The 21,971-nt window shown below is 39.0% G+C and overlaps 1 protein-coding gene across 4 annotated transcripts in view; it reads left to right on the top strand.

Annotated features, from left to right (window-relative positions):
- The window catches only part of LOC149205553 (calcium-dependent protein kinase 28-like), a 325,482-nt gene that overhangs the window by 209,133 nt on the left and 94,378 nt on the right, over positions 1-21,971 (top strand). For all 4 annotated transcript variants that reach the window (XM_089395109.1, XM_089395108.1, XM_089395110.1 and 1 more), the window contains exons 4-7: positions 14,637-14,748; positions 14,870-14,948; positions 15,967-16,136; positions 16,975-17,101. In XM_089395109.1, the coding sequence (XP_089251235.1) occupies positions 14,637-14,748; positions 14,870-14,948; positions 15,967-16,136; positions 16,975-17,101 (488 nt within the window). The remainder of the gene's footprint in view (positions 1-14,636; positions 14,749-14,869; positions 14,949-15,966; positions 16,137-16,974; positions 17,102-21,971) is intronic.

The following is a 21,971-nucleotide window of genomic DNA, read 5'->3' as shown; positions in this document are numbered from 1 at the left end:
AGGCACCATCAAGAAGCCCCTATAAGCATGCTACACCACCATAGAAACCATTCGAAGTCTACTCTTCAAGTCGGCCTAAGAGGAGGGACAATCCTCTATTTATAGAGGCTATCCACTCTAATACAATGCACTCATTTCACTCTGAAATCAATGCAGAAAGGAGGCTTAAGAAAAGACGAAAATAAATCTTCTAGGGCAGCGAAGGAAGGGAGAAAGAAGCGAGGTAGAAGGGACTGCTTTTCTAGAGTCAACACAGCCACACGTGCAAGAAAGGAAGGGTCTGCCTGCGGTCATTACAACAGGAGACCGCAGTGACATATCTCTCTGTTTTAGGGCTAGTAAAAAAGGCCTCCCAATCAAGCGAAGAGGAAGGGCACTCAAGCAAAGAAGGAAAGAGGCTACAACAACAAGTAAACCATCACACGTGCGAAAATTTAGGGTTGCTGGACAGTCACATATAGTTTGCACATACACTTTGAAGAAGAAGCTCATTTAGTTAAGAAGGTGAAGGAATCATCATATGCGAAGGTTCTCATCAAAAGCTTGTCCTCTAGAGCAAGTATAACAAGACTTACCAACAATTGAAAGAAGAATGAAGTGCCGGAAGAAGGAAGACGAAGTGCTGGAAGAAGTATCCGAAGAAGTGTCGGGGAATAAGATGTAGAAAGAAGGACGAACTTGACTTGTGCTTGGAGGATACTCTTGTCAAGGGTCTAGGGTTTGGCATTGCTCAATAAAAGCTTCAATAAGAGAAATTCACTAAAGGGTTTTCCTCTCAAGAGAAGAGAGGTTTTGGCCCTAGCAGAGAGCCAACATCTTGTGTTCTTGTTTTTATGTTTTGGTAGCAGTTTGATGAAGTACACACATGCACTAATAATAATAAGAAGAAGAAGAATAAGCTAATAATGAAAAGTAAAAATACTCCACAAATTGTTATCAAAGTAATGAAGAATCATACTACACACATTTGCCCTAGATTTTTCAACACTTCAAGTAGATAATGGAGGCGAGTACATAGGAAAATCCTTCCAAGAGTTCTGTACCAGGGAGGGAATCAAGAGGGAATAAACAGTTCCTTACAACTCGCATCAGAATGGGGTTGCTAAGAGAAAGAGCCGTACCATATCAGACGCAGTGAGGGCCATGCTGTATGACCAGGATATGCCAAGATACTTTTGGGCAGAGGCATGTAGTACTACGGTGTATATTTAGAACAAGGCCCTACATAAGGCGTTGTGGAAGATGACATCTGAGGAAGTGTTTACATGAAAGAGGCCAAATGTCAACCACCTCAGAATATTTGGTTGCATGGCTTACTGTCACATTTTAGGGTAAACATGTTCCAAATTGGATTAGAGTGCAGAGAATGGCTACTTTGTCGGGTATAGTAAGACTTGAAAAGCATACCAAATATTTATTCCAGGAACCTGGAGGATAATTGTTAGGAGAGATGTTCAATTCATGGAGGACAAGGCATATCGAAGGTCTAGAGATTTTCTAGCAGTAGTTGATCATAATGAGCAACCAGTAGAAGCTCCAAGGGTAGAACAATGAAATCAGGGATAGGATAGTACAAGTACTATTACTAGTACGAGCACAGGCTCATGTACAGGAGTTCCAGAGAGTTCATAGAACATGGAGTAACAAATGTAGCAGATACGGGATGTCACATGATGATGAAACATACTAACATCACATTTACTCATGAATGTGTTGGAATTTCTAAGTGTAACTCTTAGAAACCCTTCATGTACTTTACTAATTTATTCTACCTACTTGTTCTGTTAATTAACAAGTTATTGACCATGTAAATATTGGAAATAAAGACAAGTACATGCTCAACACATTACAGATCATCAAGTGAAGGAAACAGAAACAAGCACACAAGTGACACTGTTGTTTTTGGACTAATGTCCCCGGAAAAACCTAATGCAGGAAAACTGGTGCAACTATCTGAGGGTTTGATTTATTAAGCAGTTTTAGAATACAAGCTTGGTGCCAAATCTGGCTCACCCAATAGAGAAAAATCTCGGCAGTAGCACCTCTCTACTCGGAAGCAGATATTCTGGTTGAAACCCCGGATAAACACTCTGGCAGCTCCACAGCTCTAATTTGCCCCACAAAACCCCAATGTTAGCCTCTAGGTACTGCATCAGTCCTTTGGCCCAACGTTAGCCCAACGTCACTCTGGCTTGGCCTGCGTCAGTCCTCTGGCCCTCTGTGTCACTCACGTTGGCCCTCAGAGGCACTGCGCAGCACCTGACTGCCTCTATGTGAGCCCTGGCTGGCTCTGCGTGAACCCTTGGCTGGTTTTGCGTCCCTCTCTCCAGCTACTGCGCTGATCCTCCTGGTGCTATTTTTGCCTCTTTGCTTCTGTATTCACTGCCCCTTATCTGCAACTCGGATCACTCTCTCAACTTTCTTAGAAAACCCAGCCCCAGAAAGTCAAAATCTTGATCTCTTGGTGTGTTCTCCAAGTGACCCTCAAGCCTCCTCTTATACTTTTGTCGTTGACAAATCAACGGCTGAGATTAAGTCCCTACTCAATGGCTAAGATTAGATCTGGCTTGATCCATGACTTTTGGACCATTCTAACACAGTTTTATATTAATTCACATTAAGATTTTATTTTCCCTAAGTTTAGACTTAGGGACTCCATTAAAAATATTAATTATTTTGATATCTCCGAAACTGTTTAGAATCTGCCCAAACCCTTTCTGGGTATTGGAGATTTCATGTGCCTTAGCCTCTCCACCAATTTTCTTGGCTAGAGCACATCTTATGCTACCCCAAATCAACACTCCCTCTTAGCGAGGACTATGCTCTAGCAATATTCCTCACTGAGTATCACCCTGATCATTCGGTATCGGTCGCTGTGCTGATGCTAGGCCTGTTGCCCATCATCTGCATTGCTGCATCCTGTACTGCTACCCATGGCCCTGCCATTGCCACTGTTGCATCCGTACTGCAACTCCCTTTGATCATGTTGTATTGTGCTGCCCATAACACTATCACTGCTAATTGCTGCACTGCAACCCAGTTACTGAGAAGTAAGTAACTGATCTCCCAACTCTATCATCTCTGTCAGGCTAGAGACACCCTCGATGCTGAAACTCCCTGTCGCTGACAAGTGCTCCCTCTCTGACCTCTGCGTTGTTGCAACAACTCAATGGATCTCGCACTGTTGCACACCTCTCTGTGCCATCTTGCACTGGTGCAACACTCCCATGCTTCTCGCATTGTTGCCTCACGCTGTCCTGGGAATCCTCCACTGTAGCTCCCTTTGTTGCTCCATTTGCATCCGTCTCTACTGACATCTTCTAGTACTGCTACTCCTCTTCGGGGCTCCCATAGCAAGGTCTAATCTAAGAGGTTGGGTACCTTAAGGATCCTGCCCCTCGTTGCCTGTAGTCCGTCTGATTACAGCTCGATGTCTCCCCACTTCCGCTCAAGTGGTGTGTGTGCACTCATGGTACAGTCATTGTCTATCTCTACTTTCTTCTCTGCACTTGTTGGCGCAGCCTGGGTCTCGGTGGCCTCTCCCTTGCTCTTCTTCCTTGGACACTGGGTCCCATAATGACCCGACGCCCTATAGTGGAAGCATTTGACCTTGGAGAGGTCCTTCTTTTTTCGTTTCTTCTGCTTTCCCTCAGATGCTAGGGCAACATCAACCTCCTCCTCCTTGATTCTGATCCCCTTGTTGCTGCTTCCTACCTTGCTCAGCCTTTTGATCTCTTCTTGGCGAAGAGCAACCCACATTTCCTCCCAATCTAGAAGGGTTGCCTTGCCTAGTATGCTCTGGACAAACACCTCCCAGTCTTTTGAAACTGCGTTCAAGGCTGTTCTCACCATCAATTCTTGATTCGGCGTGGCCCCTATGGAAGTCAGCTGATCCCAGATCTCCTTCAATCGACCGAGGAAGGGGTCGATCTGTTCTCCCTTCTGCATTTGGTATGAACGCAACTGATTTTCTAGTAACATCCTTCTCTGCACAGAAGTATGCTGGTACAATTTCTTTAGGGCCTCCCACATCTCATTTGCAGTGGTCCTTGAACCCGTCAAGAATGATGCTCTTGGCCCTGCCATTGCCTCCTCATACTTGTTGTTATCAGCTGGGTCAACTGGGATAGCTATTGTCCTCAAGGTGAAGTGCTTGACACGATTTCTGTCTAGAACGGATAGGATTCTGGCCTTCCAGACTACCAAGTTTGAGGCTCCGTCCAGTCTGTCCTGGTCTCTTACCCCGTTCATTGCCATCTCACTGCTCCTCTACTTCCCTCCTGGAAGTTCTTGATGTGACTCCCTTTGAGCCTCGATTTCCCTCCTGGAAACCCTTCTGCCAATGTCGAGATGCCCCCACTCCGATCGTTAGTGTAGTTGCACCACTGATCCGGATTTCTCGGCTAGAAATCCTCGGTAGCAACTCCCTCCTCCTTGGCCTTGCCTTGTTAGGTAGTGCGCTGACTACAATATCCCACCAGCTCCGCTCTGCAACTCACCCACAACCTCCTAAACCCCAACAAACTGAATGTTAGAGCTCCTAGGCTCTGCGAAATCCCGACACCAGCAAATCAGCTTCCTCAGCCAACTGCGTCAACCCTCTTGGCCTCTGCGTGAGCCTGTCTTTGCCTCCCTCAGCCTCTGCGCTGCCTCTTCTTGGCTCGAACTTGATGACGCAGGCACTGCGTCACCCCTTCCTTGCTGCTTCTCTGCTAGGAACAACTTTTGTCACTTGGGACAACTGTTTTCTGTTGTTGCTGCTCTGCTCCGCTGATGTCCTCAGTTTTCCTGTGATCTGCAACCACGCTCTGATACCATGTTGGAATTTCTAAGTCTAACTGTTAGAAACCCTTCATGTACTTTATTGATTTATTCCTACCTACTTGTTCTGTTAATTAACAAGTTATTTACCATGTAAATACTGGAAATAAATACAAGTACATGCTCAACACATTATAGATCATCAACTGAAGGAAATAGAAACAAGCACACAAGTGACACCGTTGTTTTTGGACTAATGTCCCTGGAAAAACCCAATGCGGGAAAACCGGTGCAGTTATCTGAGGGTTTGATTTATTAAGTAGTTTCAGAATACAATCTCGGTGCCAAATCCAACTCACCCAACAGAGAAAAATCTCGGCAGTAGTACCTCTCTACTCGGAAGCAAATATTTCAGCTGAAACCTCGGATAAACACTTTCGCAGCGCCATAGCTCTAATCTGCCCCACGAAACCCCAACGTCAGCCTCCAGGGACTGTGTCAGCTCTGTCTGGCCCAGCGTTAGCCCAACATCACTCTGGCTTGGCCTATGTCAGCCTCTGGAGGCACTGCGTCAGTCCTCTGGCCTTTGTGTCACTCACGCTGGCCCTCTGAGGCACTGGGCAGCTCTTGACTACCTCTGCGTGAGCCCTGGCTGGCTCTGTTGAACCCTTGGCTGGTTTTGCGTCCCTCTCTCCGGTTACTGTGCTGATCCTCCCGGTGCTATCTCTGCCTCTCTGCTTCTGTATTCACTGCCCCTCAGCTGCAACTCAGATCACTCTCTCAACTTTCTCAGCAAACCCAACCCCAGAAAGTCGAAATCTTGATCTCTTGGTGTGTTCTCCAAGTGACCCTCAAGCCTCCTCTTATACTTTTCTCATTGACAAATCAACGACCGAGATTAAGTCCCTAATCAACGGCTAAGATTAGATTTGGCTTGATCCATGACTTTTGGACCATTCTAACACAGTTTTATATTAATTCACATTAATATTTTATTTTCCCTAAGTTTAGACTTAGGGACTCCATTAAAAATATTAATTATTTTAATATCTCCCGATCTCATGTGCCTTAGCCTCCCCACCAATTTTCGTGGCTAGAGCACAATCAACAGAATGATCACATACTGAAAGGAGCAATATCCAAAAACAACCTTGATAAATGAGGTTTATTATAAAAATATATATCCAAAATCAGCGTTTATTATATATATGAGGCTCCAAGTACAATAAAGACTATGAGGCTTCAAGTACTATAAAGACTAAAGACTAATAGTCTTCAATCTTCATCCTCATAATCATAATCCTCGTCAAAAATAGGAGCATGCTCAACAATGGATGGTGGAGCTGAAGAAGATGATTGGCCAATTCCACTTCTAGGCTTCCGGTCCTCGAGATGTAAGGCGAAGGTTGGAGTGCACATAGACAAGATCTTTTTCCTTCTGTGATCCCAAACTGTTGCGTTTCACAGAATGAATAAAACCATAGGTGCTCCAATTCCTTTCTACTGATGAAGAGCTTGCCACTTGTGAAAGAACACAAATGGCAAGGTTTTGCAAATGTGCACAATTTGCTCCATGAAAACTCCACCACCTAATTGGATTCATGGTGCTTCTCTCCTCCAAAGTTGATATATCTGAATAGTCATCTAATCTTGCGACAAAAATGGTAAATTCTTCCTTCACCTTCCTATGTAGATGAGCTGGAAACATTCTTAGGAGGGCTTTTTCCACCTCATTAGCCACCTCTCTATCCTTGTGGGGTGCCTTCCTCTTCCCATTTCTTTGAGCAATAAGCTCTCCATCTTAAAATATCGGGTTTAGGGCATGTGCTAAAGTGTGGAATGGAGTATTGAAATCGTTCCACCTATCAACAATGATTTTCTTGACTAAATCAACAAAATGAGCATCAACAAATAAAAGTTGTGGAGACTCCTGTGAATTGATTTCCATCGTTTTCTCAACCATGGTATCCATGCCATCATATACCTCTCCTAAGAAAGGTTGGTTTGTGTCAGCATTCTAAAAAAGCTCAAATGCAAGGGCTGTGAACTTTAGCAAGAAATCTATCTTGCTCCACCACTCCTCATTTAGGCACAACTTATGCACCATATATCCTGCTCTGATCTTCTCATCTCCACTCAACTCAAACTTGACTCACCACCATAGAAACTAATGGTTCTTAACCCTCAACAATGCGACCCAACATTAGGAAGTTTAAGGCATATCTTGTCTCAACAACTTTTAACAACTCCAATTTGGAGTACTCTCGAAATATTGCTTGAGATTGGTGGTGGTTGGTAATGAATTTAACGATCTCCCTTGCTTCCCCCGTGATTTCCTTTATCCACGGAACTTTATTTTCGATCTCCTCTAAGATTAGATTGAAATTATGGACAATGCAGGGTGTCCAAATCATGTGGTCATACCTCCCTTCAATAATAAACCTGCGACTTTGCAAACTGGTGCATTATCCATGATAACTTGCACCACCTTGTTAGGACCTATTTGTTCAATAGATTTTATTAAAACATCAGCAATGAACTGTGCATCTTTTACCTCTCCAGAGCAGTCTTTGACCTTTAAAAACACTACTCCTTTTGGTGAAGTGGCAGTGATATTTATCAATGGCCTATTCCTTGTATCTGTCCATCCATCTGAGACTATGCGAACTCCAAAGCTACTCCAAGAAGAACGAATCAATGATACGATATCCTCCACAAGCTCCTTCTCATATTTGAGAAGTTGAGGTTTTGACTTTTTCATAGTTGGGCCCCTTGTACCTGGTGGGAGTTTTGTTAACTGCCCCTATCATATCTTGCTAGTAATGAGACCAAACAATATTGAATAGGATGCCACATGGATAGATGCACCTAGCCACTCTGGAATCAACTTCTTCTCTTGCTTGCACATTCTCCAATTTAGCAATTCTGCTATCTTGAACTTAAGCAGATGCCCCTCTAGTATTTTTGGGTGGTGGTAGTTGTTGTTGTTGTTGAGCCTCTTTCCTCTTCCTTGCTTCAACCACAATCCTTGGCTCAATGTTTGGTGGACCTTGAGGAGTAGCATTAGTAAGCTCTTCATGCCTTCTTTCAAGTCCCTCAGCCTCAGCTTGCTCTCTTTGATATGCCCTGCTCACCATTGGGTCTATTGTTTTTGGCAACCTGCAATATCCTATTCTACTCCATGCAAAAGATGCACCTTCACTCTTGGGTAGGACTCCTTATACGAATTAATGCAAAGATTACATTGCCATTCCCATGAGCCACCACCTACACATCTTTGAAGCTTCTGAACATGCCTCCAAAGAGGATAGTAGTCATCCCTCTGGTTGGACTTGGTGGGTGAAATTGCACCTTGGTTGGAAGCCATTGTTGCAAAAAATATTAAGAAAACAAATCTGAAAATAAAAAACGTTTTTCACATTTTTGGAAAGCATAAACCCTAAAAAAATACAAGAAATAGTGGGAAAAAACTAAGAAAATGGATACTTCTTACTGAAATTAATTTTTTGTCGCTGAAGGGACCCCCAAAAGCCACAAAACACAAGAGAAAGATGGTTGTAGCTGAGCCAAAAACCAAGAATGTTGTAGCCAGAAACTCCCCACTCAGTATCTGCTTGTGAAATCTTTTTTTCTTGTTGTTGAAATCTCCTTTGCTCACTGCTGAAAACGCCCTAGTTGCAACCACTGCTCTCTTTCTCTTTTCTCCTTTTTAAAATTGCCCCTTTCTAAGTGAAACAAATTTCCTAATTTGTGTGATGAGGGAATGAGGCGAGAGTGTTTTTATAACTTGTGAGAGACATCTAGAAACATCCACACAATATTTTAATCGCCAAATAAAAATAAAAATAAAATAAAAAGGGTTACTTTGTTGGAAATGTGGTCTTTCCTTGTTTCAGTTTCGTTTTTTTGTGGAAATGACCTCCTGCTCAGCGTTTCTTGCAACATAGTTGTGGGGACTCCTAGGATGGGTAGGAGAGAGCGGAGGCAACCAGATAGATACACTGGCTACATGGCATTGATATGTGAGTTTGTGGATAGTGAGCCTTCTAGCTATTAGGAGGCCGCACAATAGCAGGTGTGGCGGGATGCCATGGTTAAGGAGTATACTTCGATCATGCAGAACGATGTTTGGGAGGTGGTTCCTAGACCGATAGACGGGGTGGTGGTTGGATCACATTGGATCTATAAGATCAAGCACGGTGCAAATGGTGGCATCTAGAAATAGAAGGCGAGGTTTGTGGCCAAGGGGTTCTCTCAGAATGAGGGAATAGATTATGAGGAAACATTTGCTCCTGTGGCTAGGGATACTTCCATCAGGGTTGTGATATCACTTGTAGCATAGATGGGATAGCAGATCCATCAGATAGTTGTCAAGACGACATTCCTTAATGGTAAATTGGAAGAGGAAGTGTACATTGAACAACCAGAAGGCTTTGTAGCACAGAACAATGAGACCCATGTGTGCAGATTGAAGAGAGCTTTGTATAGGCTCAAGCAAGCTTCTAGGGCATGGTATGAGCAAATTGATAGATACTTGTAGTGGATGGGCTTCGTGAAGAGTGAGGCAAATGTGAACCTTTACTATTTGATAGTTGGGAGTGAGGTACTCATTCTTGTTCTATTTGTGGACGACTTGTTCTTAATAGGATCATTGGGGCTCATAGAAGAATGCAAGAGGGACCTTGCAGCAAAGTTTGAGATGAAAGATTTGGGGTTAATGCACTACTTTCTAGGCATGGAGGTGTGGCAGACAGATGGGGATATTTTCCTTGGATATGGGAAATATTGTATCGAGATCTTGAGGAGATTCAGGCTGGAATATTGCAGATCCATGTCTACAACCATCATAACCAATTGGAGGAAGGTAGATACATCTAATGAGAAGGTTGTGGATCCCACGTTATATAGGAAGTTGATTGGCTCTCTTATGTATTTGGTCAACACCAGGCTAGATGTATCGTTTGCGGTAAACTCTTTGAGTCAGTTCATGGTTGAACCAAAGAGGGTGCACTGAACAACAACGAAGCATGTGTTGCGTTATTTGCGAGGTACAATTGAGTATGGGATTATATATACTCAATGTGATGGTGTTAGGTTAATTGGCTATATTGATGCTGACTTGGCAGGCAGTACGTTGGACAAAAAGAGCACTTCAGTGTGTTGTTTTAGCATGGGATCGAGAGTTGTCTTTTGGTACAGCAGGAAGCAAAAGTCTGTGGCATTGAGCTTTGCAGAAGCGGAGTATATAGCACCTCAAATGATGACATGCGAGGTCATTTGGCTTCAGAAATTGTTAGCAGCCTTGTTTGGTTAAAAGGTGGAGAAAATTGTGATTCACTGCGACAACCAGAGTTGCATTAGGCTCTCTGAGAATGGTGTGTTTCATGATAAGTCAAAGCATATAGACATCATATATCATTTCAACAAGGATTGTGTACAACGTGAGGTAGTCCAGCTACGATATGTGCCTACAGATCAATAGGTAGCAGACATCTCGTTGTAGGCCTTGAAGAAAGAAAGATTCATCATTTTCAGAGATAAGTTGGGTGTTATGCAGAACACCTTCCTCGCTGAGAGGAGTGTTAAATATTGTAGCTCAGACAGGTGTTCTAGTCTCAAGAAGTGTCATTGAGGCTAAGAGCACAAGAGAATAAAATATCTCCGAGTCCAGGAAATGTTTCTGAGGGAAAATGTCCTAATTAGATTATTAACTAGTTTTTAATAACTTTCCTAAGTCTAACTTAGGAAAACCGGTTCATTAATCAATAGTAATTGAGACAAATTGATTTCTCTCTAGTGACTTCTATAAAAGTACTTGAGAGAGTCAAGATGACCTTAGCCATCCATCGAGATTAGATATTGGCCATTGAATTCCCAATGAGAGATTATATGAGGAAATCGATGGGCATCTTGGAGATCAAGGGAGTGTGTCCTAGTCATAGCATGGGGCTTGACATTAGGAGGGTTTTTGCAGCAGTGATTGGGAAGGAATTTTCTGGAGTTTATTCTTCTAGCTTCTGAGTTTCAGAGGGAGGTTTTGCAAGGGCCGAATTATTTTGTAGAGCGTTGAGTTTTATTCAATTTTGCGAATTGGTAGAGGGCGGTCGATTTGCCAAGAGGAGGCGGATTTGCTAGAGAGAGGTCGATTTTCCAAAGAGGTTGATTTGTAGTAGAAAGGCCGAATTTCCATTGAATTCGAGATTTTTCTCCAATAACAAACAATTGTAATATCTAACATTTACAGAATTGCTGAAGTAATAATAAAACCCTCATCTACAGAACTAGTTTTCCCCATAATGGGGCTTTTCCAGGGGCATTTGTCCAAAATATCGGTGTTCATTTTTACGTGTGGTTTTCTCAGTTCTTGTGAATTTTTAATTGGTGAATATTGTAGTTGTGTTTTTAATTCAGTATTTACAATAAATTTTTTTTTTTGAGATAAATTATCTTTAAAGAAAATATAGGTTGGATAATTACCAGATAATTGCAATAAGTTCTAGATTAGAGTTAGATCTAGAATTTTCACATAATGGCGGTCGAACAAAAAGCTCTAGGTAACTGTCAAATATTACCATCGTGACTTGTCTATCATATATGACTCTGGGTTTGTTTTAATGGCAGTTGAATGAAACCCTAAAATGTGCCCTTCAATAACCAATTTGATGTATATGACCAAAGATTTTTAAATGATGGTCGAACAAAAACCTCCAGGTCACTGTCAAATGTTACCATCTTGACCCGTCTAGCATATATGATCTAGGTTTGTTTTAATGGCAGTTGAATGGAACCCTGAAATGTGTCCGTGCAACAAATGCTACTATTCCAAGTTATTAATAAAGTCACCAATTACCCTTTATAATTTTAATAGACGATAGTTAAATGATTGGCGGTTATGTTAATAACTTATAATTACATCTACATAATATTATAGAAGTATAAAATTTATCACTTAAAATTTTCTTATGAACATAGAATTATATACTATATTTATATAATAAAATATTATTACTTTCGTTTTTTAATATTAATATATATAAATTAGTTATAAAATCTAGATATAAAATTTATCATTTAAAATTTCCATATAAACATAAAATTATATATTATATTTCTATCGTAAAAATTATTACATTCATTATTCAATATATATATATATATATATATATATATATATCGAACCTCATTTGAACCATTAGAAAATTCGAACCCGAAGCATGTGACATAGGCTTGGGTATCATCATTGATATGCCCCGTTGTGAGGTGCTAGTATGTGGAAGGGGTCCAAGCTTGAGTGTTGGATTCTTCTTCAATAACTGGAGTTGGTGGCTTTTGTTGACCACCAACCATGGATAATGCTACCATTGAACTCCTTTAATGTAACCCGCTTTTATTCATGTCTCAATCATAGTTTTAAAAACTGGCCGGCTTGAACCGGAAACCAGTGAAACTAGCCGGTTCATTGGGCGACTGGGTCAAACCGACCAAAAAACCCGGTTGAAGGGTCCATTTCGCCTAAATGTCACAAAAACTGGACCAAACTGACCAGTTTATTGTCAAATTGGCTGATTCCATCATAAACCAGTTGGTTTTTTGTCAGGGCCGCTGTAGACCCCACAAAATGCAACTTTGTGAGTTTTGACGTTGTTTTGAGGGAAATTTGGGGTTGTTTTCCTCCAAAAATAGTCCCTCCAAGAAAAGAATCCCTACCCTCTCATTTGCCTGACATATCTCAACCCTAGCAATGTTGGCAATTAATGGTAATATTAAATTCTTAAAGTAAAAAGATGAAAATGAAAAACAAAGGAAATCACTTTTACTTAAATTTTTAACATTACCATGAAATGGCTTAGGATGTTTGAGAGTGGTTTCGACCTCATTGGATTTCATATGGCGAAACTAGAATTTTAGATTTCACTCAAAATTCAACAAACTTAATGGTTTTCAGGATTTCATGGTTTGGGGGTTTGCAATGCTTCCATTTGATTCTATCATGTGTGAGGGTATGAGATTGACATTTGATCAAGAGCATAAAGCTCTTGAAGAACCTTGATGTTGGTGGCATTGATTGTTGAACTTTGTTGATGTTGGTGGTATTGATTGTGGAACTCCTCTACCATGGCCTTAACAAGAATGTACCCATCACTCAAAGGAAAACAACTGGTTAGGCATGCTAATCTTTTTCTACCACATTATAAGGTTAAGAAGATGAACCCTTCACTCAAACCAAAATCATTGGTTAGGCATGTTAAACCTTTTCAATTTCTATCATGTTATAAGGTTGAGCAATCCAATTTTGAAGACTTTGAGCTAGATGATGTTTATGTATCTCTTGTTGATGATCCCATTTCTAGTAGTTCTGAATCAGTGATGAGTTTCATGAGTGACCATGTTGATTAGTGATTTGTAGTTTTGAATCTTGATGTCTATTTTTGCTACTACTACTACTACTAATAAAGTTGTAGAGGAGTTTTAGGAGTCCTCAAACTCTGAGCCATATTATTTATGTAGCTCATGTTGATGATCTCTTTGTCTAGTAGTGGTGATGCGTTTGATCATGATGAGGAGTGATACATGTTGTTGATCACTGATGTGTAGACTTGTAGTAGGTCAATGGTCCCATAACTTATAGCATTGTTTTCAGATTCTAGAGGCCATTTAGAACCTCATTGATTATGTATTTTGTTGATGATACGTATTGCACTTGGTGCCATTTTGGTATATTCACATTTAGATGGTATATAAATGAGAAAACCTTGAATATTTTGTCTCTATCGGTTTGTAATCATGGTTTTAAATCTTAAAAATAATTTTTTTTATTAAAAACTAATTATTTCATGTATTTTTTTAAAGACCGGTTCATTGAGATCTGGCCAGTCCCGGTTTGAAACCTGGTTTATTAGGTAGACTGGTCCAGTCACCGGTTCCGGTTTTTAAAACTATGGTCTCAATTCAAAAGACATGTCTATATAATAAATTATGATAATATAAATAATATTATAAAATGTATAGTAGTATATATGTAATATGTGTGTGTGTGTGTGTGCATGTATATTCACATTTACATGATATATAAATGAGAAAGCCTTGAATATTTTGTCTCTATCGGTTTGTAATCATGGTTTTAAATCTTAAAAATAATTTTTTTTATTAAAAACTAATTATTTCATGTATTTTTTTAAAGACCGGTTCATTGAGATCTGGCCAGTCCCGGTTTGAAACCTGGTTTATTAGGTAGACCGGTCCAGTCACCAGTTCCGGTTTTTAAAACTATGGTCTCAATTCAAAAGACATGTCTATATAATAAATTATGATAATATAAATAATATTATAAAATGTATAGTAGTATATATATAATATGTGTGTGTGTGTGTGTGCATGTGCGCACACACACTCCTCCCATGAACCTGGATTTAAGAAATGCCATCCTCGCACCCACAAATGTACTAAAGAACCTTCGCAACTTAGCTGTACCGTTATGTGCAGCAGTGCAAATGAAACATAGGAGAACACTTATTACGTCTTGTAATGTTTTCTGTCCTTTATCTGTGACCTGTGACTTCTGACTTGTGAGTATAAGCTAGGCATTGGTCTTGATGGTAAACCTCAGTAATTTTTGTTACATGATATTGATTTTTACCTTATTCACAATAACTTAGCATGATTTTTTATATGCCATGTGAGGAAGCTCAATATTTGGTTTGTGAGGTTTCTTGTATTCTTAAGCAATACATCATGCGTCATACTTTGATAAGCCTGAAAATATGTAATAACAGCATGCATTGCTATTTTTCAATATTTTAAGATAGTGGATGTTTGTACATAATTGAGATATATGTGGCGTTATAAGTTACATTGCATGTGGTATTTGGATTTAGGAAGGACAGTCGTTACTGTGAAATTGATGCGGCAAAAATTGTACGAGAAATGCTGAAAGTTGCTGCTGAGTGTCATTTACATGGCATTGTACATCGGGATATGAAACCAGAGGTTTGTATGGCAGAAAATAAATTGCTGTCTTGTGCAAGGACAATACAGTAGGATGTTTTCTTCTCTTCCTTTTTGTTCTGGAGTTGAGTGTGGATGTGTGCATGCCTTGGTTGATATTCAGAACTTTCTTTTCAAATCGACCGATGAAGATTCACCTCTGAAAGCCACAGATTTTGGGTTATCAAACTTCATCAAGCCAGGTAAGAAAACTTTACTGAAAGTATGTGTAATTATAGTTAGGAATTTTAAATTCCTTAGATTAATAGTTTTAAAAAACTCTGATTCCATTAATCCAAAATTTTACATATACTGCACTTCAATCTCTTTTTCAATGAAATTTGATTCCTTGGCCTGTGAACCACACTGCCAGTAGTGGTTTCGGGATGCAATCTTGCCTAAGCCATCACATGACAAACACTACAATCACTCATCCACGGCCTATAGGTTTCTTGAACAGTTATCTCATTATATTTTATATAAATTAATAAACCCGTCCTTATGGAGAAGCATTTAGTAGATCCTTGTCAGAGGTTGCCCTCATAACGAACACTAGATCTTGTGAGTCACCGGGTCATACATTAACATGTGTATGTAACACTTTTCTCCTTTTCTAGAAATTGAAATACTTCTTAGCTACAATAAAGAGTGACTGTTACCACCCTAACTTCCCTTGAAGTTACATAAATCCTGTCCAAGCTTTAAACTCTTCCTCTGGACGATGCTCAGCTACACTAGAAACCATTTTCACTTTCAGAGAGGAAAGCACAGTTCCATGCTGCAAGACAAATGAACAATCATAAATATCTATATGGGGCCAGACAAGTTATCAAAATTATTTTCTACAAATGGAATGTCATCATGAACACACTAACTATTGACCATTATTTCCTTTCTACTTGGCTGCAAGAAAGAAGAATGCAAAACCCTAAGCAAGCTTGGTCTAAGTATCTGTTGTAGTGATGTTCTGTCTTGCAACTGAAAATGCTCTTTAGACTGCACCTGTTCAAGTGCAATAATTTTTTAGAGTTTTTTGCCTATTTCTTCACAGTAGCCCACTAAATGTTGCCTTGAACAGTCTAGCTGAAGTCGTTTAGGACTTGGGACAAAGTGAAGCAGAGGCTTAGAAAGCACCACTTTTGATGTTCTTTGTTTGCATTTTACTAAATAGTTTGGTTCTTTTTAACTGAATCTATGTTTATAACATATACATCTGTGCAGGTAAAAAATTTCATGATGTTGTGGGTAGTGCATATTATGTTGCACCAGAAGTTCTGAAGCGCCGGTCCGGACCTGAGTCTGATGTCTGGAGTATAGGTGTCATAACATATATTTTGCTGTGTGGGAAGCGTCCATTTTGGGACAAGACAGAGGATGGAATCTTTAAAGAGGTAAGCTGTGTGTCAAAGTTTATTTGGTTTCAATTTTCACCTCATGGGTAGAAAAATCTTGTTTTATCTCCTAGTATGAGTAGTAATGTAAATCTATTCATATTTGTATATTGATTACCCAACTGGTTTTGGTCCCTTTCTCAAGTTGAGACCAACTGTGCTTTATGAGTCTTCCATTTTTTTTTTTGATATAGAAGGCCATCTTAGTTTTCTATGAAATGTCTGTTATCATGACTTTATCCAAAATGTTGATCGTTATCTGCCTATGTCTATTCTAAAATGCCTTTCAAGTTTCAATATTACTATCATTACCAACCAATTGAAGTGACAAGCTTTTGTTGCCGAACTGCTTATTTTACAGAAATTAGGTTTGGGTCTAATCAAAAGGGTCTGAGTTTTATCAGTATCCATGCAATATGCCTTTTGATACCAATAGGAATTTTGATCCCTGTAATGACCAACTAGTTTAGTATATTTTCAATCTATTGAGGATCCATGCATGTTGTGGCCTATCCATTTTTGAATGATGAATTGGTCAATCACATTTGCTGTTTTTCCATATGTAGGCTACTTTGAGGAAGCCAATCAAACTTAAGACAGTTTGGTTAGGTAGACTTGTAGATAAATGAAGCAGGTAGAAGTGGTTTGAATTTTGGAGTTTGTCTTAAAGTGTGGAGCTTTTGTGAGGTTGTAACCAGAAATAGTCATTGTTATTTCAACTGTTTGTGGCATTGTGCCAATTTCTAATCAATATTTAAATCTTAGCATGTTATATACAGTTATTCTGCTATTGATTATTTCATTAGTGGTAATTTAAATTCTTTTCTGCTGTTTGCAGGTGCTAAAGAAGAATCTGGATTTCCATGAAAAGCCATGGTTATGTGTTAGTGCTAGTGCAAAGGATTTTGTTAAGAAGCTGTTAAAAAAGGATCCTAACGTCAGGCTTACTGCAGCACAGGCATTATGTGAGTTTTGCCATTTATGGACAGTAGACGCTTCTATGTTTTGATGCTGCCTCAGGTTTCCAAACCTGAAACACCAGTGCAAGGAAAGAAATATATAATTATGAGTTTAGTATGCAATTCATTCCTACCCCATCAACTATGGGAATGCAATGCTCAAGTCATGCATTGCCCATGCAATGGACAGTCTCCGCACCACTAGGGAAAGCTATATGGCCATCTTGCACATTTTTTGGTAAAGACCCTACTCCAAAGGTCAATATCATACATTCACAGTATACACCTATAGGATCACCTAGATCAATATCTCCATAGTCTATCTTCTCCCACCATATAGCCATTGCCATATGATCACTATTTATCATGCCTCAAATCCCCTTAGATAGGGATTAATAAAAGAACAGGGTTTGTGGACACCACAACATGAGTCCTCATATTTAACATAGTTGGAATCCGAATTTCAATGATCAGAATTGCTTTCCAAGGGTGACAGTCCCAATTCTAATTGTCTTGGAACTGTATAGTTGTGGGTGCCTGGCAGGATTGCCAATGGATCTTTATTTCTATAATGTAGATTTTTTGTGATCAATAAGAAATGCCAACCATCGCCAGAGTATTTTTTTTCTGTCAAACTAGAATTGTTTCCATCATATCTAGAGATGGTTCTTTTCTGATGAAATAAGTTAAGATAATTTTATTAATCACTAAAATTGACAATAAGAGTAGGTCAATAGGACTAGGAAGTATAATCAGCTAAGCTAGACAATAGCAGTGAAAAGACATAAAAAAACATACAATAGAAGATAGTGACTAAGTAATATAATAATGACAAGAGAGAGCTGCGATATATTACTAGCAACACCATTGAAATCGAGTTTGTCAATATAGTCAATGATGATGGTGGAATTTACATTGCACTTGCAATAGATGTGCAAGTACTTGTTCCTGTTGAGCCAACCGAAGGAGCAGGGTTTATGACGCACAATTGTAGCAAATTTATGCTTATTGTTTACTAACATTAGATCTCATTGCATTTGGTATCAAAAAGTGTGGTCACAAGCTTCTTGAATCTTAGTTGAGATTAGGTTTTCATGTTTAGCACAACTAGATGCATGACTATCATGATGGACATGCCTTCATTTGCAACATTAGGTACTTAGAATTCCTTATCTTTATATTCTAGTTCATTCCACTTTTGGTGCTTCTCTGGATGACATCCAACATTCATCCTTAGAATGTCCTTCATGGTTGCAACAATTGAAGAATGGAACATCCTTCTTCTTTGATTTCGTATATGCTTCTTTTGGCGATTTGGAGTAGGTTTTTTGTTGCATTGTCCCCATTGAATGGCTTCTTTTGTACACCATCTCCACTAATGTTTTTCTTTATTTGACTCGAATTTACCCCACAAACAATATTAGGTTTCCTCCTACTATTCTTAGCCTCTACTAAATTAGCCTTTTGACAGGTATTTCTAGGAGTGTGGATGTCAAACATCTCAATATTTTTCCAAATTAGTGTGATCAATCTACCAATGAACTTGGTAACCAACTTCAGTTCTTCATCCTTCACTTAGAGCTGAATGGTGTAGTGGTTGGACTCTTTTATGTAGGTGTCTACCATTTGGCTGGACTGTTTTCATATGTATTGCCATGGTTAACATGATAGAATTTGTCCTTCACTGAGACTTTGACATTTCCCCAAATTAGGTCTTGTTTAGTGCCAAGATTTTGAATGTGCTCACATAGACTCTCCCACCATTACAAATTTTCCTTGCACATGTGCAACATTTCCAACAGAAGAGTTTAATATATGATGAAACCAAATAAGGAGATGAAACTAAATCCCCAAGAAAAAAAAGAGAGAAATCCTACATATCAAGGGGAGGAAATCCAAAAATGTTGCATGGGAAATATTGGTAGATGAGATTGTTGACCATTACCAGTCAACTACCCATGCAGTACACCCCCTTTTTTCTTTGCAAAAAGGGGTAGCACTTGATCGACATGTCCGTGCCATCCTGCAGTCATCAGCAGCTTGATCATTTTAATTGTAAACCCAGTCTGCATGTATGAATTGTAAATAATCCTAGCAGATATGAGTCATGTATGTAAATTGCCTAGGTGGACCTAACTTTCTAATGATAATCTACGTCCCGGAAGGTTTTTCGTCTCACCGATCCATGATCGGCAGAGTTTTCCTTCAGCCTGACCCCAAAGCCGGGATGGATTTTGTCATTAGAATTTTAGGAGAATCCTAGTGCGTTAATCTGCTAGATTATAGTTGTGTCGCAGAACTAGGTGGTTATTGAGGGTCTATGATAAAGGGGTTTTCCCCCTTAAGATGTAAATTGTAAAAGTCATGATGTAAAGTGTCTTGAGGGTTGGAAAATGTTTTAAATCCCCTCATGAGTCCTAGGTCCTAGGAGATTTTTCCAAAGGCTAAGTTCGAAGATCCATTTTAAAATAAATTAAAAATTAAAAAATAATTAAAAAAATAATAATAATAAATAAAATAAAATATAAAATAAAAATTATAAAATAAAGCAAAAACCCTAAAATAATAAAATAATAATATTTTGAGTGAATGCATGTAAAATATCATTTTTTAATAAATCAACGGATGAGATTAAGAGATGTCTTGATTCTCATCAACGGTCGAGATCATTTCGACATGGATCACTCGAACTAGCCGTTGGGATCATTTCCTTTAAATAGGGTGCTAGGGGTCAGTTGAGATCAGATTGGATCTATGAGTCTTGTACTGAAGAAGCTCTCTTGTAAACTGTTTCTGGTTAATAAAAGAAGACTTTGGGGTCCAAATCTAGCTGGTGTTACTCTCTGGAAATGCTGTGAGATTGTTTAATTTTCTGCATATTTTATTTTTCAGCCATTAATAATAGCTTATTGTAGAGCATTGTGAGCACAGGTATCTTGTTCACTTGCTAGGGTTTGAATGGTATTAGGGTTTCTGGAGTAATGGCAGGTATCTCCATTGTTTTCTGAGATCTAATATTGTTTTCTCCCTCTTTACTGATGGTTGAAGTGAGCTGTGCAGGGAACTCTTAATAAAGAAGATTAGTGGGCGTTTGGGGAAGTTCTCGGCTGAACCAGCCAACTCCCGCAAGCATTTTTCGCTGAGCCCAGTTGGATTTGATCCTGGGTCTATCATTCAGTTTATTTTTCTAATTTGCATGAGAGATTTTCTGAAGTTCTTCACATTGAAAACCTGGAATTTTTATTCTTTAAAATATTTCTGTGCTTATTGCTGAATCTGGCTGTTAAGGGGCCAAAATCTGTAAATTAATCAGGGTTTCAAATTTTTTCTTTATGCAGTTTTCATTAGGGTTTTGTTTTCTTGTACAGGGTTTTCATCAAGATCAGATTTTCAGAAGGAGATCAGGGCTGCCCGGATCATAGCACTCCTCTGCTTAAAATCGTGGCCATCTTTCACTGCTTTCCCACCATTGCACTCTGCGAACAAGCATCAAAATTCTTCTCCCTTTACGTTCAGAAATAAAAGAAATGCAGTAAAATATTGCTTGCTGGTCGGGTAAAAGGAAGGTTTCAGTTGTATGCGGTGGTCTATTTTTCGATTCAGTTTTTCTTGGATCTTGCTGACAAGATCATCATATTATTATGGTTTTCACCTGCATCTTCACCCGCATACTAACCTGCAAGCGTTAGACCAAAATCACTTTGTGTATATTGTGGGTGAGCATCAGTATAATCAAGGCAAATCGATCTACATTCCTGTTCATTTGTTGAGCCCATGTGTTGCATTACCCGCGGAAGGACCATTCGGAAAATATCAGGACGTCGGCAAACTCATATATCTACACGCAGATAGCAGAATTTCTAAACGATACATCGTGAGGTGAAACACGCATTCACGCCGCCACAATAGGTCCTTGTGATAACAACTGTGCGTTCCTGCGTGAAATCTTGCGCTCCAGGAAAAAGGCCCGGCTTCAAACGACGTGTTTTCAGCCAAAAACTCTAAATAAAAACGATTTTCTCCCTTCAGTTGTCAGATCAGTGTAATTGTTGTATGTCTCAATGCGTATCAGTAGCGTGTAGCGTTGTGTGTTTTTCGATTGCTGTTGGATCGCATTGGCTCAGGGCGTATGTATACACGGTGGTCCTCAACGCTCATTTCATTCGAAATCTTCTGGCATTTCTCCATGCAATAGCTCTTTTGCCGCCGACAAACAAAGACAGGGTAAATTTCGTTCAGGGTATGTGCATTCTCTTGGTTCGAATCACTGTAATTTTTACTGTAGCGTGTTTTTCCTTTTTTACGTAAGTCCTTTTTTTTTTGTTCAGGTTTTAATTTTAGTTTCATTCGTAGCTTAATTTTAGACTTAGGTTTTTAGATTTTAAATTTTAGATTTATTTTTTGGTTAAGTTTTATTTTTATTTTTATAGTTAGGTTTAAGATTAATTTTCTTTAGATTTGTTTTATAATCTTTTTTGATTTTGTTTAAAAAAAAAAAAAATTAGGGTTTTAGATTCTAGATTTTAAGTTTTGTTTTAGTATAGAAATTTTTTTTTTTTTAAATTAAAAAAAAAATTGAAAGGTATAAAAATATTATGGAAATTTTCTTTGTCAGATCCAGTTATTTTTCGGGAAATTATCATGTAGAATAAATGTTTATCATGAATATTTGTTGAGCTTTGATCAAAATTTTCTTAATTACTGGATATTGTTATTGAGCTTTGCCCATTTTAAGAGCATAGTTGTTTCAATTGATATCTTGCGTCGTTCTAGCTTTCATGATAAATGCTTGCTCTACATGGTTATTGTTGCAGCGTCTGACAATTAAGCGATTAAATATTTACTCCACAAGGCACTGGTCTATTAAACTTAACAA

This window comes from Pinus tabuliformis, chromosome 1_2, assembly GCF_031772625.1.
Source record: "Pinus tabuliformis cultivar Carrire ecotype Pingquan chromosome 1_2, CPIR1, whole genome shotgun sequence".
Taxonomy (NCBI): Eukaryota; Viridiplantae; Streptophyta; class Pinopsida; order Pinales; family Pinaceae; genus Pinus; species Pinus tabuliformis.
Note: the sequence above shows the minus strand (reverse complement) of the source record. Positions and strands in the feature narration are given on the sequence as shown.